The 19,128-nt window shown below is 40.3% G+C and overlaps 1 protein-coding gene across 4 annotated transcripts in view; it reads left to right on the top strand.

Moving 5' to 3' along the window:
* Positions 1-1,362: 1,362 nt before the first annotated feature.
* Positions 1,363-19,128, top strand: part of si:ch211-214e3.5 (zinc finger protein 518A) — a 20,224-nt gene continuing 2,458 nt past the window's right edge. Inside the window, exons 1-5 of one of the 4 annotated variants that reach the window (XR_009793522.1) lie at positions 1,363-1,647; positions 1,734-1,940; positions 9,385-9,447; positions 12,209-12,702; positions 15,343-16,102. Coding sequence is in view for 2 of the 4 variants with exons in the window: in XM_061809658.1 (XP_061665642.1) it covers positions 17,380-19,128 (1,749 nt within the window). In the remaining 2 variants the exon portion in view is untranslated. Of the gene's footprint in view, positions 1,648-1,733; positions 1,941-9,384; positions 9,448-12,208; positions 12,703-15,329; positions 16,103-17,369 lie in introns of those variants that run through there. The other 3 variants (XR_009793521.1, XM_061809658.1, XM_061809657.1) reach the window with 3 other exon arrangements.

The following is a 19,128-nucleotide window of genomic DNA, read 5'->3' as shown; positions in this document are numbered from 1 at the left end:
GGGTGAACGGCTCTCCACCTTGTCGGCATAGGTAAGGGGCTCAATGATTGATTTCACGCAATGTCAACTGTGTTTTGAGAACTTGCATTTGGTCGAAATAAATATGCCAGTTATTGAGGCTAAATAGCATTTGGGAACGTTGGTCTTTTGTTGAGTGTCGTCTTTGTCTCCTGAGCGCCGACCAGCACCGATCCTTTCAATAAAACACTTGCGATGTGATAAAGGAATTTTTGTGGGCTACGACAAAAATAGTCCATCATATGTAGTCTATAACCCAGACACAAAGAAGGTCATGAAGCATAGACTGGCCAAGTTCGTTACAAAGAATGTTGTTGAACATGAAACACAGACCGACCAGACAATAACTTGTGATGATGATGCTAATATAAGGAGAGCTAAGGCTTCCATGTCAGGTACGGATATGACAGACCAGAATGAAAAACACAGAGAAGTTGCTCAGACAGAAACTTCTGATGGCCAACATATTCAGATTGAGGGAGGAGGTTGTGAATCTCGATACCCTAAAAGAGATAGGAAACCACAGTTGTACCTCTCTGATTATGTTTCTGAAATAAGGGATCAAATATTGACAGATAATATCGACTATTGTTACAGAATGTACGATGTACCCCAAACTTTCAAAGAAGCTATTAGTTCACCCAACTCAGACGCTTGGACTGAAGCTATGAAAGAGGAGATAGATTCTCTTAAGGAGAATGATACATTCACATTGACTCGTCTACCAGAAGGTAAAAATGCATTGGGGGGTAGGTGGGTCCACACCGTCAAAACTAATGCAGATGAGACAAAGACCTACAAAGCAAGATATGTTGCTAAAGGTTATAACCAAATTATGGGAGTAGATTACAAGGAAGCCTTTTCTAACTGCACCTAACGAAGATTTACCGTCAGATGTCAAGAAAACACTGGCTGTGAAGTTCAAAATAAAGCACCTTGGGAAAATCAAACATTTCTTAGGTATTGATTTCGAAGTTCAAAATTGAGAAATTTGTAAAATATCTGTTTAGTGTGTAGAACTTTAAATTGCATACCGACGGGGCTGTGGCCGGGTATTTCAACTCCGGTCCTCAGAATTGCAAGGCAGAAGTTCAAACAAGTCGTCCAACCCTGTTCTTAGTTATTTATTTGTTTTCCCCATTTATTTAATTTCCACATTCCCACCTGGCCGAGCTCTTCTTCTTGAGGATAAATTTCAGCGTCAAACCAATTTCAAAATTAACTACGCTTGTACATCTGCCTGTTGGTTGATTTAATCGCAATCCTTAATTTGTGACAAATGTTTTAAAACTTTTTTAGTTCACTTTAAATGTAGTGAGACGTGAAATGCTTGCACCACATCAATCACAAGTATGAATGATGACGTAGGTTAAATGTCCGCCGAGTCTCAATGTAATGGAGTCCAAGTATAGAGTATGATAGCAGTGGCAGAGCGAAGCATGGGACACATTCGCAAACACTAGAGACAAGATGGATTTCCGTAGCGAATAAGCCTTTGCAAAATCAAAAGGAAATGGCGTACATCCGCCATAGCTTAAGCCACCAGAAACACAACACACACGAACTCAAGCATGAAGTAGTACACATCCAACTTAAACACTATTAAACGATGTTTCACGACTCGGTCAGGTAATTACATCTACTTTCAAGAAAAAAAAATTTAAGAGCAGTTTTTACGATGAAACACATCGATGTAAGCACTACTTTGGTTTTAGACGAGACATATCCATCCGCATCTACTTGAGCGTCAAGCGCATCAACAAAAGTACCCGGATGGACTGTCATGGCCGCCGTCGCTGTGGTTCCATTGAGAGCTGAAAAGGAAGGCGAATATCCCTGCTGTGTTTCCCCCCCCCCACCTCACCGTGTTTCAAAATGTTTGGTGTCAATTGGACCGTGTCTGAAGTTCCATCAAGTGAATAGTAAGAACATTTTGATCTCCCCTAACTTTGAATAGCTTCGCGTGGGTGGTGTCTTTATTTTGGTCAACTAATCAATAAACTCCAGGAATAATGTATTTTCGGTGGCAAGAATTCTACACAAATATCAGCCTTTGGAGCAGTGGTGCTATGTAATATTGTATTTAGCATATAGCTTTCTGTTCTACTGATGCAGTGTCCAACCCGCCTCCCTTAAACTTGAGCTACAGTCACTCATTAAAGTCAACAGATTTAGACCATACTGTCGTGCAAAAGCTGTGATAGTTTGTTCTTTTTAGTTTGTGTGTGACTTTTAAGTTCGCCGAGCCTACGTTCCTGTAAGTAGCCCGTTTCAGACAACTTTTTCCTCCCTTATCTAAATTCCCCACTAATAATTTACAGAGCAAACCCGCATTTAGAGGTAAAACGTGATGGAAACTTTCATGTAACGTTTATAATGTGAAAACGGTTAGGTATCAGTGTTGGATATAATATTCCTAAAGGAAATCTAACAAAAAAAAAATGCATGAACCCATGACATCTTGAATACAAAACCTACCAAATTAGCAATTCTGTACGTTTTGCATATTAGAAATTGTAATTGGGGTTTGCAAGACCCCCATAGAACAGTGTTCGGGAACCATGAACACTCAAAGAGCCATTTCGACCCACTTTCCACGGAAAAGACAACACTCGGAGCCGTAAACACTTTTTGACATCTGAAATAGACATAACCCAGTATTTTTTTATTTTTTTTGTGTCCATACACCCTCTTAAGCAGTGATTCCCAAACAGTGTGCCAGGGTACAGTAGTGTGCTGTGAGCCCTCTTCAGGTGTGCCGTGGGAAGTTATCCAATTTTATGTAATTGCTAAAAAAACATTTATTCCAAGAAATAATGTATCTTTATTCATCTATTTATGCCAGTGAGGCACAATGACAGACAGAAAAAAAATCCTCTTCTATTAAATGGCAGGAAGTACATACAGTAATTAATCGATCCATTTTTGGTGACATTTACTTTTGTTGGTGTGCCGTGGGATTTTTCAATTGTAAAATATATGCCTTAGCTCTATAAAGGTTGGAAGTCACTGCTCTTCTGTGTGTGTGTGTGTGTGTGTGTGGTGTGTGTGTGTGTGTGTCTCTTTGGCCCCCAAAAGAATGTTGTGGTTCCGATTTCCTTCATTTCAAAACTAGGTTTGGTAGTCTTTTTTTTTTTTTTTTTTTTTAAACTATATTTTTTCTCCGTCTCCAGCAGATGGTGTTGCCCATCAGTTCTCGGTAATTCACGCTCTCTCTTGTATCACGAGATCAAAATTCATGATGGTTTCTCACACTGGAATATTTGCAGAGATGTGAAATAAACTTCATTTTCAAATCAAAGTCATAAGCCTTTAATTGTCATTATATGACTGTGGATTCAATGAAACGAATGCTTCTCTACAAGGTGCATGCACAAATAAAATAGAATAAAAATAGAAGAGCATCTTGTGGAAAAATAACATAAAGTACGTTCAGTCTTATACTTTCTGTCATGTGCATTTGCATAATATTACATTACAGTACTGTTATGTTCGTTGGTTTTGAGTTCAAGGAGTTGGTTGCTCTGGGCAAAAAGCTGTATTTGAATCTAGTTGTCTGTTTTGTGGGATCTGTACGGCCTGCTAGAGGGCAGCAGGTTAAACAGGTGGTGACCAGGATATTAAGAGTCCTTAACAATGTTAGTAGCTCTGCTGTAACAGCGGAAATTGGCAATGTCCTCTAGGGAGGGCAGTGAGCAGCCAGTGATCTTCTGGGCACTGTTGACTGTTTGCAGAGCTTTCCTCTCCGTTGCTGTGCATCCAGCATACCACACTGTGATGCAGTATGCGAGGATGCTCTCCACGGTGGTTCTGTGGAAGGCCTGCAGCAGCTTAGCTTCCACGTTGTTCTTCCTGAGCACTCTCAGAAAGTGGAGTTGCTGCTGGGCCTTTTTCACCACCACAGTGGTATTTGCAGTCCAACTAAGTTTGTCCGTGATGTAGACTCCTAGAAATCTGAGGGAGTGGACCATCTCCACACTCCCCATTGGTGAGCAGTGGCACCGGGTCAATGCCGCACTTCCGGAAGTCCAGGATGATTTTCTTTATCTTTGTGGTGTTCAGTGAGGTTGTTTGCAGAAAACCACTGTGACAATTTCCAAATCTCATCTCTGTTGGCAGACTCATTTCCTTTTGAGATGAACCCGATCACGGTGGTATCATCAGCAAACTTGTCACAAGGCCGCGGGTAGGACCCAGATGCAGGAAGCTCAGACATAAGCATGGATTTTAGGAAGGTTTGACGATACAAAAATCCCAAGGCAAAAGGCTTGGTCCAAAAAACATGAAAAAATGTCAAAAATGAGACATGACAAAATGTGAAAATGTAACTTGACTTGATATGCCTCAGTAACGCCATGACATGACGCTCGTTAACACACATACATATACACAAAGATCTGGCATCAAGTGGCATGAAAATCAAGTCTTAAATACACAATGTAATCAGGGTGCAGCAGCATGCACGAGGAAGTGGCACACGGCAATGCCGCCGCCCGCTACGGCTGCTGTCTAACACCCGACTTTTCTCAGCGGGCGGTGCCATGAATGCGCATGGGGCCGTGGAGAAACACGCCCTTAACACATTTATTACATGGTGTAAAAATTTTGAGTAAGCGAGAATTTTTAGGGTTGGTCGGGAAATCGGAACCACAAGCCTATTTTTTTTTTTTTTTTTTTGAATGCCTTATTTGTTTTCCCAAGCCACGTAGAGCCGCAACCTAAGGATGAAAGAGCCGTTGGTGGCCGAAACCTTGACTGGTTTGTCCTCCTTGAACACTGGTGGTTTGATCCATTCCACACAGAACTGTAATTGTGAGCATATTATATAGTATTAGTATCTTCTTCTTTTCCTTCCGGTTTGTCCCGTTAGGGGTCGCCACAGTGTGTCATCTTCTAGTATTAGTATACCAGACTAATATGTGGTCATGATGTTCAGGCTGTGCACTCAAAGTCTCAGGAGTTGACAAGACCCGAAAAAAAAAAAAAAAAACTTCAGTCGCATTGAGCTTTCTGGACAAGGTATTCACACTCGGCTCATTTGGACTTGAACACTGGCAGCCAGATCCATTTCACACATCCACCATTCTCACACAGATGTAATTTTTAAAGTTACTCTGCGGCAGACTAATTGGTCACCGGATTGGCCTGAGGCTCCGCTTGTGCTGTTCGTACCTGGTTTGGACAAGTCACCAGGAATTCACGAGACCAGAACAAACACTTCCACCGCTTCTGCTCTTAGTTTTACTCCATTACAGTAATGTAAATTTTGCTTCCTACCTTTATCATTTATCAACTACTCGCATTTTGTGTGAGAGACTATGACTTCTGCATTGCATCTATTTGTGCCAATTCAATTTAAGTGCTAGTGACGCTTAAGTCGAGTTCATCAATCAAACCTTACTTTTACTTTGTTGCAATGATGTCAATGTTGCTTGCTATTTTTATTCATCATTTATTGCTTATTTATCAACTATTTTATGCGAGAGACTGATGTCCACGTTGGGCACTATTTTGGCCAGTTCAATTTAAATGCTAGTGACGTTTTTTAGTTCACCAATCAAATGACACAAGAAAATCACATGACCTCACACATTTTCTATTGTGCTTCACAAGCATAGATACTAACCAATGACGTAGAATAAAAACTAGATTCCACACATACCCCTTTCACGTGGTAATTTGGCTTCAACTTCTGGTCAGGGCAAAACATTGCTTTGGGTACTATTTCACGTGAAATATGACATCCTCTGACATTCTTACAATTGTACATTGTGAAATATAACATTGAATTCAATTGGAATACGTTAGGTTTAGCTTTTTTGGTGTCAATATGGTTAATTCTTGTTGAGCTGTTAGCTGTAAAAACCGTGGAGGCGGTCGCAAAGAAGTAACTTCACCAGTAAGTTTGTTTCAGTTTAATCTTCATAATTATAATAATTATGAATGTGGAAAATATATTATTCAAGTGCAGATGAATCTATTTGAAGTATTAGATCCAGGTGTATATGAGGCTTCTATTACTGGTAATATATTTCAGTATCACAGGCGTATATCACAGCTTCATCACAATTATTTCGTATCACATGCATATATCACAGCCTGATCACAATTGTTGTATATGTATTTCAGAATCAGAGCTGATCACAATTATGCATTGAAGGTTGTATACTGTTGAATATAAATGATGCAACAAATGTATCTTATTATGCATATAAATGAGTGGGTGTAGACAAAAGGTAACATTTCAAGTTCATAGAGAATAATCTCTATTAAAGGGTATCAACTGAATATGTGTGTGGAATTTATTGATGACATTGATTGACATTTCCAAGATTGTTCATCCTCTTGTCCAAAAGATTCCTTCAAATTTGTGGAATATATCATTTGAAATGCCTGCTACACTAAGATGAGAGTTGGACATGGAAGTTGACATTTGGCAAGGGGAATATTATTCAGGTCTGTACCTCCTATTACACAAGTATGTGTCAATGTATCTTTTAAACTTTCCTGGGCATGCTGGAAATGTTTAGATAATATTCATACCTCTATGGATCCAAAGCCTCCCAGGTATTTAGATTTATCGCATTGTTTTCCTTAACAATGTGTGTATGTTTACCCTGCTTTTTGCCCTGACCGTAAGTCAGAGCTTGTTGACCATGGTAGAACCAATGATTGATGCAAAGTGTGCAGTCTACTTTTAATTCTATATCTTTTGTATTAAGATAAGGCTTACGGCCATGCTACCCTGAGAGTGTCAGATCTCGGAAGCTAAGCGTGTTTAGCTCTGGTTAGTACTTGGATGGGAGACCGATTAAACTGTGCCAAATATGCGTTCATCTAAGTTGATACGCTCTGCCGACCCCTAATCGAAAAGCAGAAGATTGGTATTAACATAAGCTAACCCGTCTGATTGTTGTGCCTATGTGGCGGCCATGTTGGAAAAGTCATCGTTACTGTGAAGGAAACGACAAGGTACTTTTTATATTTAGCTGACAGTTTTCATGTTTTTTTAGTTTGTCTGGCACTGTCTGCCAAAATGTGGATATTTTAGGTCACTTAACAACATGCTGATGACATATACATTCACAGCAACATCACAATTTGTACATTTTATTTTGTATTTATTATTTGATTATCATGCTGTCGTAAAGAAACAATCTGAAGCTACTCACTTTTTACTCATTGCTTGTAATGATTACACGATGTACATTTTACTGAAGTAATTTTCGGGAGTCTTTTGAGTTACATTAAAGTACAAGTAATAGTACAATATTTGCCTAAACTACCTACCTCTGGAGCAGACATACTCTATTGCTACATTTTTGCTCATCAACTTAGCTGGTGTCGTACTTGCTGTGTTGATCTTTTGTATTTTCACATTGATGTTCACCAGGTCCTGGGCCATGGTTGTGGTTGCGGAACTGCAAAGCACCCATTAGATTGGTGTCAACAGTTGATCCGATAGTACATCTTGGATTAATTAGAAACACACTCACAATTGCAAAAGGGACAAACTGAATAGTTGTAGATTATACTTTCGATTCAGGTTGGATTTATGTGTGTGTGTTGTGTGCACAATGCAGAATGTCTGTGCGTAGATACCACATCAACAGTGCACAATTGTAGATATCTTGGGAGAAACAGTGATCCTAACTATCTTCTAAAATATAACAATGTATTTAAATGTATTAAAAAATATAACAATATTGTACCAGCATTATGGTTTTTGCTCAGTGACAATTTTTAATGTCTTTAAATCTCAAAAGTCTCTAAACTCACTGTTGTCGTACATGAGCGGCTTCACCTACCGAAGAGAAATTTCTCATGTTTTTGACATACTTGCTGAATAAAGATGATTCAGATTTTTTTTCTGCGGAGCAAATCAAAGGGAACGACATGAACGCTGATTAGCATAAAATGCTAATTATCTGCAGATATCGTGAAAGCCCATTAGACCGGTGTAAATTCTAAAATAGATTTCTATGCATCAAGCTCATATATGAAGTAAATTGACAGATTAAAACACAGGACTTTTTTGCTATAGGTATAGTTTGTTGGTTTTGCAAACATAAAATGTCATTTTAGATTATTATTTTTTACCACTGTTTTTTTTTTACTTTTATCCATTCATTTTCTGAGCAGCTTATCCTCACAAGGGTCACAGGAATGTTGGAGCCTATCCAAGCTCTCTTGGCGCAGGAGATGGGGTAGCCTGTGAACTGGTTGCCAACCAATCGCAGGAAACATGGAAATAAACAACCATTTGCAATCACACCTACAAGCAATTTAGAGTTTTCAATTAATCTACAAGGCACATTTTTAGGATATAGGAGGAAACCGGAATTCCTGAAGAAAAGACATGCAGGCATAGGGAAAACATTCAAATTCTACACAGGCAGGGCCAGGATTTGAACGCCGGTTCTTAGAACTCTGAGGTACAGTTGAAGCCAGAGGTTTATATACACTGTGCAAAAACATTTAATTTTTTTGTCTCACTGTGCGAAGTAAGAACAGATGAAACTTGTCCTTTTTCAGGTCAGTCAAACACCAGAAGTATTTGACTTTGTAAATACCACAATAAAGAGAGCATTTCTTAGAGGATTTTAGATTATTTTGTTTGAGGTCAAAGGTTTACATACACAAAAAGTACGATGACCTTAAAGAACATGTAAAAGCCCAAATTATGAGGTCATGGCTTTGGAACCCTCTAAAGTTTAACTGACAACATTTGAGTTAATTGACGGCAAACCTGGGAATGTATTTGAGGCCACACCTCAGAGTCTGCTTCCTGTGCTGAAGCCAATACCAGCTGTCATCTGGCAGGAGAAAGGGTACACCCAGAACTCGTTGCCAGCCAATCACAGGGCACATGGAGACAGACAACAATTGAACTCACAATCACACTTAGGGGCTATTTAGAATCTCCAGTGAATGGATGTTTTTGGAATGTGAGAGGAAACCGTAGTGCCCGGAGAAAACCCACACAGGCACGGGGAGAACATCTCAACACAAGCAGGGCAGTGATTTGAACCCCGGTCCTCAGAACTGTGAGGCCAATACTCTACAGATGTTTCACCGTGCCGCCCCATTATCATTTATTGTATATAAATATGTCAATGGATAGAACGTAATGGGTGCACATTATATTTGGAGAGAAGACTTGTTTTGATTTTGGGGTATTATACATTGTCAATTAAGGTAATACCAGTGCAGTATTTTGGGGGTATTTTTTGTTGTGGATTAAGGTACCACTGTATCTAAACTTCTGCAAAGATCATTCTAAAGTTTAGTATTGAAATAGTAATCACGAGGTAATTTATGAAAAGCGCTGTCAAAGCTGTTTTTGATTCTACTGTTTTCTTGCAGATACTATTCCAGCTCCGGTTCTTCTGAGAATCTCACGTTCGTATCCCCCTCTGCCTACGAAAGGTAGTGTTTGCATGTGAGGTGTCATTTGTGTACAAGGTTATGTGAAATGTTAATCCTAAAAGGAGGCAAATTTAGATATCCATTGCAGAAAGACGTACGGTGATTTCTTGTGTATATTTCTCTTCCTGAAGTATAAAGTGCACGCCAAAGTTGTTCTAAAAAAATCAGGAAAATCCACCTACCAATGTAGAATGTGCACCACCAATAAACCTTTCCAACTGGTGATCTTGAGCTCCACCCTCTTACCTTACAGTTGCCATGTCCAACAAGCTTCCAAAATGGCAACTGAACAGAACAGGTTTTAAGTAAATTCTCTATCGTGTATTCGAGATAATATTGCGGTATGTTTTTTTCAAAATGTGTCAGACTTGTCCAAGAGAGTTCTACAGAGAGGTCTCAACTATTTCACGCAAGGATATGTACACAGAATTAAGATTTTGGACGGAGCAGGTCGCAGTGTCAGAGTTACAGCGAAATGTTGGCGATCGATGCAAAAAAGTTTGACACCTCACAAACTTCAAATTGAAATCCAACAGGATAAAATAGTGGAATCGTACTGGACATGTAAAGCAGGGTGAGTACTTTTTACTTGGAAAGATCATTTGTAATATCATTGTAGTCTTTAGAAGTGAGTGAGATTTGATTATCCACAAGTTCATTTAAACAGTTGTGATTAACTCAGTCAGTACCGTAGTCACCAGATGAAAAAGTTTGACTTGGTTCATAATCAAACCCAGTGCTCTGTCTTAAACGTCTGATGTGATAAAAATGGGCAAATAGACATTTCTCTTGCATGACATCGCGCATTTACGTATCACTAACCCGACTCTTCAGCATAAAACATTACACACTTCATTCGGCAGGTACACTAACGTAGTTAAAGTTGGCGAACATATAGCTTTGTCTTTTTTGATATTGTTCACATTTTGTTGTACGTGTGGTCTTCTGCTTAATCCATTGTAGACCCTTCATCAACTATGTTTTAGGCTTTGGAAATCTTAATCAACCAGGCCCCTTGTAATCTAGCAGGATATCTTTCATCAATATTGCACGTTCCCCAAGCGCATCTGAGGACCATTTTCTCCGTAACATTAACTTTTCCAAGCGTACGCTACTGACAACCAGTATTGCTTGTGGGACAATATGGCGACAGGGGCATGTCAAGCCAGGGGTTAAGACAATTTGGCTATCTGATTGTTTATTATTGTACAAGTGATTGACAGGTCGGAAAGGTCCTTTTTGCTGCTATCCATATACTCAAAATATTCTGAATTTTCTGTATTTCTATTTTGGTAAGTTTGTACTTTTATTCCGTGCACTTGTATTGTTTTTCAAAAAAATGTCTGTCTCACAATCTTTAATAATAATTTGGGCATGTGCTGATGTAGCAGTAATATATATCTTGGGACAGGCCACAGGACATGCTTGTCCTGGTCCCTTTAATTGTCAGAACAGAGTCCCTCAAGCAACTAAAATAAATGCTCAATTATGGCATATCACTTTATTCATAATGTTGATAACACAACACGTGTTACAGTCTAAAGTTATTTAACACGGTTTAACTTAAACTTTGTGGAGAAACATTTTTGCATTAAATATTCATGCATAAAACGTTTATGCATAGTGCAGTTTATCTACTGCATTACCACATCCTTAGCCAAGCTTTCAAAAGAAGCATCTGACTCATCTCCACTTTTAAAGAGTCATAGAAGCTCCCTTTGGTCAATTGCTGTGGAACGTATCATTGATGACTTGGTCCAGTTCTTATGCCTCCTGCATTGCATCAAGAGCAGTGATCCCATCTTCCTCCCACAGCATTTCATCCTCTTTTCCTGTGGTCGGGAACTTCACGAGCCATATCTGGCTCTTTCGATGGTTGCATATGGCTCGTAGAGCCCTCATCACGACATACTGTACATGTCAGTCACTCACATTTGAAAAATCTACGGGTGTGGTCAGTCATGCTCGCAGATAAAGTTGCGAGTGTGATTAGGTATGGAATCTCAAGACCTTAAAATAATTTACTGGATTAATATAACATAACTGTAAATTAAAAATAAAATAACAAAATGGAAAACAATGTCAAACTCAGAAATGATAATTTCCAATTTCAATTGATATTAGTAAAACATGATGTAAAATGGTTTTAAAATTTTTCATCAATAAAAATTCTTGATCGGATCAACTTTATCTGAAGAAAATTTAAATGCAGTGGCCTGTCAAGGCCGTAAATAGGAGGCTGGCTTGCTAGAGCACGCCATTATGTGCGTGCGCTCGACATATTGGCCACACCTGAATCAAGGGACGAGGTGGATGATAGTCTTTAACGTCTTTTTTTTTTTTTTTGGGGGGGGGGGGTGGCACACCGTCACACAATCAACCAAAACTGGCTCGTGATTGTCGCATTGAACACCCCTAGTGTAACTGAATTTCCTTTGACATGGTTCATTATGTTGATGACTTTCAACATGAAGAAGCTCTGAACATGCGCATTTGGCATCACTTCCGAAGATGGTGCTCAGTACAGTTAACTTGCATTTCCTGTTTCCGGCTGAATACTGATTGTTTAGGAGCAGGCTTGTTTAGTTAACGTTTATGAAATAAACACGTAAATTAATGTCAACACTACACAAAATAAGCGACGTCTTTCAATATCTTTCTTCTACTTGGAACAAATTTTACGTGTGACGTTTCGTGCTCGACTGTGCAGATTTCCAAGCGTGCTCGTCAAATGTGAGTGACTGTGATTTCTGTCGTGCAGGCAACGCAAATGATGCAGACAGAGTTTGTCCAATTGGGGTTGCTGTAGTTTGCTGTGGAAGTGGATGTACACAGGTGCAGAAGGGTCAAATCCAGATCGGATCGGAACAACTAATTATGGAGAAGCTTTTGACAAACGTCGCTCAAAGAAAAGACGAGTAGTACCGAAGTTTTCAACAAGAATGGACAGCCTTGGAGAAAGAGGGATTTGCTGTGTCTATTTTCACAGATTGGGAGTATACCAAAGCATTCGTACTTGTTGCCAATAAACATTTTGACAACGTTGCATAAAGACAAGATAATCAAACAAACAAAAGACATGCCTTTGTCGGCAAGAACTGTTCACTATCGTACCATCATGATTGCAAATCAAATTGACTTACATTCACGATTAACGGATGGAAGTCTCAATGACTTCATGAAGCTTAATCTAACGACGTATGAAGCAGACAAAGTCATCAGCAAAACCATGCAGCACCAGAAGTCGCGTTAATGGTAAGACACCATCTCATTCTGTACTTTGGCTTCAGACCAGACCTTTTTTTATTCAAAAAAGAAAAAATCCTGTCCAGTTTATAAGTAACAGCACTTTTATTTTTTTACTTTTACCATTATTATTGAGAATAAACATAAGCAGCATGCTTTACATAGCCCAGACTGTGTGGGTGGATGGTGTTTGTAATTGACCCCTCTGTAGAAATTGCGTCAGCCGCGTCGCTGACCAATCAGAGGCCAGAGATCTGCATAAACCACGCCCCTTTTTGGCGTCCGCCGTTCCCTCAGACAACGTTGCATGGTCCAGTATAGCTTTTGTTAGCGTTTTATCGCGTATTTGGGTTCTTTAACAATAGATATGGTTAAGAGGTGGAGTCACGGACTTTGTAATAGTGACAAGTATCCTGAAAGACTAGTTGGTGGAGTTCAATTCGTATCCTTTCCAAAACCGAAGACCCAGTACGAAAAATGTCTTCGATGGATCAAATTTTGTGGAAGACCGCATCATCAACTGAATCCATCTAATATCAACCGGAACAGAAGACAGAGTACGAAAAATGTCTTCGATGGATCAAACTTTGTGGAAGATCGTATGATCAACTGAATCCATCTAAAATCAACCTGAACAGATGTGTGCATGAAAGGTAAGCCCTATATTTGATTTTCAATACGTCTCATATCAATGAATTAGCAGTTCTTCGCTTGCATAACATAGCTACGTGTGAATGATTGACACACTTGATCTGTGTTGAGCGATATTTTGCGATGATCTGACTGCACAAACGTGTCTGTTCGGCGGCTACCGAGCTAAGCTAAACCGGACTAGCAAGTCCTAAAAGCCTTCGACGTGCACCGAGACACCAAGACTGAAGGAAGAATGTTTGAGGACACTAAAGTAGTGATTGTCGTACTCGGTCGGGACTTACGTAGGTTCGGCACTAATTCAAGAATAATTATTGAGGGGAGCGCGTTACGTTACACAAAGAAAACAAGAGAAACAACGCGTAAATCAAGCCTGGCCTTCTTTTCCTTCATACGGCGGTTCACAAACGGCTATACAGATACACATACAGATTCTGAACACAAGTGTGTTATGTAACACGAAAATAGGAAACTGTCAATGACGAATTCGTCTTTGGGTTATAATATATTTTATTATGTGGCTTCTCGGTCTTCCTCTGACTCCGGAAAGATCTCGCGCTAATATCAATGGTTTCTCCGTCGATATGCATGTAAATACCATTGAAATACCCCTCGCTGAAATACTTGAAGCCCTGCTGTCTGCTTTTCAACGATATTTCACTATTCGCTAAGAATGCGAGTGAGAAATCAGCTGGTAAGTCGGACAATTTCGCTCTAGACTTTTCTTCCTGCGCCGCCATTTTTGCTAATTGTTTGAGGTTAGCACACATGGGGTGATGTAACTTCAGGAGGCGTGGTTAAGTGCCCTGTACGGAGGGGTCAATTATGAGTGTAACCATTTCAGAGCTGTAGGGGGTGGAGTCGGGTAAGCAGCTATATTCCGTGTTAAAAAAAAGGAAAACCAAGGAGTGGCTCCCGAAGAATAGGATAGGTCCCAACAAACTCAAACTCTTCAGATTCCGGAGTGGTCTGGCTGCCTACAAGAACTCCGTTGCTCACTCTTGCACAATGCAGAAACCATCAACGGTGAGGGGAAAGCAGAGGCACACAATAAGCATGTCTCTGTTTATACAGTAATCCCTTTCTACATCGCGCTACACTTATTGTGGCTTCAGTGTGTTTTTTTTTTTTCCTGAAACCCCCCCCCCCCAAAAAAAAAAAAAAAAAAAAGCCAGATCGGCATACATTACGTACTATATTACCGGAAGGCACATTGATTCAAGGTGACATCCCCAGTGCACATGGACCAAGGAAGCAAAACAAGCCAAATCAGCTTTTTGGAGCTGATTGGCTGCCTATCATTGATCCGCCATGTTCTATGCTGTTGCATAGACTGTGTGTGCATAACCTCTCTAAGTTCACAATGCCTCCAAAGTGCTGTGCTTGATGTTAACGCATCCCCTGCAGCACCCAAGTAGAAGAGGAAGATGCGAAATAAGAGGATTGTTTGAAATAGAAGCTGCGTTCGGTTGTGGAAAGTGGATTGGAGAAAAACGGCCTGGTGACAATGAGGAAGAGGAAGCTGATGGATCAGGGAAAAAGTCAAACTTTAGGATATGATCAAAGATAGAAGTTACGCTTTCGTGGCGTGATTATGGTGTGAATGAATCAGCAGGGTGCTTCATAATGATGTGGTAAACATCCGTAAAACCGCTTCAATAACTTTTAATAAGGAAGCGAAATGTGGAATGATGACCCTCAAGATGAATTAAGGGATTCACCCCCTCAAGGACAAGGTTATCCGGCAAGCAAAGGTTGGTTTGAAAAATTTCAAAAGCGTTACGCCATCAAGCGTGCGACAAGATGGTACGAGCTGTGTTGATGGGGTTATGTGTAAAGAGTGTTGGAATAAATGGATTAATTCTACGTAGTCATCTCATATTTTCTCTCTTGTTTTTCTTTTCATGCTTTTTTGCTATGCTTAATATGCTTACATTGACCCGCGTTTGCTTTATCACGTTTGCTCTGTTTGATACGTTTCGGAGAGGATTCGTGGAGATGTGGCCAGAACTGGCTGGAGATGGTGAGAAAGCGAGAGAGAGAGAGAGACATCCCGCATTCTCCTCGCAAGCAAAAGTTCCTCTGGTCGAGGAGGGGATGCCAAAACAGCGAAAGGAAAGTGATGTCACAACGTTGAAACGGAAGTGACGTCACAACAACATGGCAGATATGACGTCACAATTGTGCTTCAGGAACATTCTGCACTCGACAGAAGACATCATGCGTTTTCTTTTTTGTCACTTTCTGTACTGCAATATAAATCTTAGTATTTTTATTATTATTGTTTAACTCAGTTGTTCCCAAAGTGTGGTCCACGGACCCCCAGGGGGTGAAAAACGTCTTTCCAGAGGGTCCGTGATGTGAAGACGAAAAAACAAAATCGTCTCGAAGTTAATCATGATGTGAGAATTGCCCTTTCCAGTGTTGAACCAAGTTTTGATTTATTGTGCAAAAATAAAAAGCAAGAGCACGTGAGCCACTAAAATTGAGTATTTCTTTGTACCAGAATGGCATAGCTGGGTCCAGCACTACATCATTGGCGGAAGTTGAGGTTGGGGGTCCGGGAGCTTTTTGAACGACTCACTGGGGGTCCGGGCCCAGGTTGACTTTGGGAACCACTGGTTTAACTAGACACTTGTACTGTTGAAATTTTTGTCTCAAGTAAGCAAAGTATAAATGCTGTACTGTTGATTAAAGAGCCACTGTCATGAAATGCATGATTTTTTTAGTATTTTATCAATAAAAAAACAGCAGCCGACATGGCCCCATCAGTTTTTTCACCATAAAACATGATTTTGACGTATACAGCTTTTTGTAACTCCCGCCATGAAAATCCTCTCAGATTTGTTTTCGAGAAGAAGCAGGAAGTGACTTACAGGACAGGACCGCCCTCAAGTGGACTCGTTTGTTTCCATTAGTTTTACCTCTGGGAATGTTGCTCGTTGTTCCTTCGTGTTAGCCAAAATGCCAGCTTGTTGCATTGCTTGACATTGCTTGAATACTCAGGAGGATGGATTTACCCTTCATAAGTTGGCAAGAGACCCGGTTCGTTGTGAAAAATGGATTGCACGGGTGCAGAGGACGAGAGCTTCGTGGGTTCCAAATGACAGGTCGGTGTGTATAAATCTGCTTAAAAAATAGTTTGGGGCAGACCACGTAATCGGTCTATCATAACATAAGAAAAGATCCGTGTATGTATGACAAGCGTCCTAAATGTGTCTGTGCGCGTCGGACGGCATCACGCTGCTGCGTCGCTTTGCCAGCGAAGGCTGCATGTCGGGCTTGCAGACGGCGGTGGCTCTGAAGATCGCGGCTGACTGAGGCATTGACAACGCAGTAAAGCGCCCCGGCTCTACGGTGTTTTTCATTGCGTACTGTGGTGGCTATGAACAACCCCCTAAAGCAGCCCGGCTCGGCGCCAAAAATGGGCCACAACGCCCGGCAGCGATGAGCCGCGATGGCTCATATCCGCCACGGAAGTGGATCAACCTTGGAGGTGGTTTGGCCGTGATCGCATATCAGATTATGGCTCCAAACAATAGTGTAATATTGCACGAGCACGCACGCACACAACACGTATTTGGTCTGTGAGAAAAAGGCCTACTCTAAACTGGTCTGCGGTGTAAAAAAAGGTTGCGGAACACTGTCATAGACTACCTAAGTAAGACTTCACCAGATTGAATTCAGAGAGCTCACCACAAGGTGTTAACTATTGAACCTAAAAAACAGGAAGGCCTAAAAATGGTAACCTTTTATGGACAGATTGGTTGCACTTTACAGTGGTTGAAAGCTACGCTCGTTCTGATCGTTTGATAAAGCCCCAAACCAGAAGGAAAGTACAAAGTTTGTTGGATCCAACTCATCTTACTGTCATTTTTGTCAACTACTTTTTGTTGTTTGTTTTTCAATCTGATAATGGGCCATGGCGGTTCACAACAGTGTATGAGGGAAATTGTGATTATTAGCACCACCACAGTAAAAATGCCTTTGACCAGAATTCATCTTTTTTTTTTTTTTTTTTTCAGATTCACAATTATGGATAAAGACCTTAAATTACTTCACCGTTCTGCCATCACTGACAGCATGTCATTTATAGAGGAAGTAAAAGACACTCCACGTCTCAAAGAAAGAGAACACCATGGTCAAGACAATCCAGGCATATCATCTGTTAAGCAACCTGGTTCCATCAAAAGAGCCAATTGTAAAACTCAGCAAGGAGCTGTTTTTTCTGGAAACATTTTGAGTTTTGGTTGCTCTGTATGCAAGGATGATTCTATGTACAGTCCTAATGATCTCCTTAAACATTTTCGAGGGGCTCACAAAGGAATCTTGCCTACTTACCCTTGTGATCTGTGTGGATTTGTAACAAATGAATTTGCAGCTCTTCAACGTCACCGGATTGAGCACAAAAATACTTTGGTCACATGTGAACTCTGTTGTGATGGAAATCAATATTCACTGCTCTTGCTTACAAGACATTACGTCATGTGTCACAGTCTTAATGGAAAGTTTTACTGTGACTGGTGTGAGTTTACAACTGTTGATGCAGGGACATTTGTCCAACACATTCATCATCACAATGAGAGTCCCTGGAAATGTTCCCTTTGTCGACATGTCAGCTTGAATGAAGTGGATCATCAAAAGCATATAAAAGGTCACACAATTTTGTTACCTTTCATTTGTGAAAATTGTGGATATCGTGCAACAACCATGAAGCAGCTTAAAAGACACACAGTTGCTGCTCACAAGAAATACAACCAACAGGACCATACAAATGTATGGAACACTTTAGACCATGAAGCTGCTCCTACAAATTCTTCTCCAAGTTGTCAACATGTACTTAAAAATGTTTCTGAGTTAGAAGCAGCACAAAAGGTATCAAAATTATTTGGTATATATGGTATGTTGCCGAACCAAAATGGTCACATGAAATCTGAGTTGTATTCGGATGAGTCCTACCAAATTATTGGTGGGACACCACCAAAAAAGGACCGTGCGAACTGTAACTGTTGGACTGCGGAACAATCCTCACGTGTAATGTTGCTTGACAATGACAGCTGTGGCTCACCAAACAATCCTAATGCACTAACAGTTCTCATGGTCAAGAATAAAATATCTCTTCCCCCAAACTGTACAACCAAAGTGATGGGATTTAAGATGGTTGATGGGAAAAAACATTTGGTTCTTAAAGTAATACCAGTAGCAAAGCAAAACATGTGTCCTCAGGACAATTTAGATGATTTGAACTCTTCAGCTACCAGTTCTGCATTTCTCAAAAGTGAAGTTGTTATGGAGAATATGGAATCATCTGCTCGTAAGAGCGCCACATCACATTGTCTTGCCGTTCCACCAGGAGGTGGGTCTTGCATTCCATCAGATGATATCATAGCAGTTAAAGTCAAGATTGAAGAGGAAGAAACATCTGTTTTCACTCATGAGTCTCTTCAAAGTGTTGATTTTTTGGAAAAATGTAGTCATTCTTTAACTGGTTCTTCAACAGCGGACACAATGTATCGAGTGACAAATGGTGGAGATCCAATTGGCAACCAAAATTCCCCAATCCAGACAGCTTGTTCAAAATTAAATCAGATTCATAGCAAATCAATCCTGGGCAAGCCTGAGATTGTGTCAAAAATTGGAGCTAAGGTGTCAAATGTTGAGGCTACTGATGATCCTTTAAATGCTTCTCAGGAGACATTGCAGAGTAATTTGACCTGCAAAAACATTATTGAGAATTCTGAAGCAATCAGCAAAAGGGTGATAACTCTTACCAACATAGGAAAG

The sequence above is a fragment of the Syngnathoides biaculeatus genome, chromosome 22, assembly GCF_019802595.1.
Source record: "Syngnathoides biaculeatus isolate LvHL_M chromosome 22, ASM1980259v1, whole genome shotgun sequence".
Classification (NCBI taxonomy): Eukaryota; Metazoa; Chordata; class Actinopteri; order Syngnathiformes; family Syngnathidae; genus Syngnathoides; species Syngnathoides biaculeatus.
The sequence above is the reverse complement of the archived record's forward strand: the minus strand, read 5'-3'. Positions and strand labels throughout refer to the sequence as shown.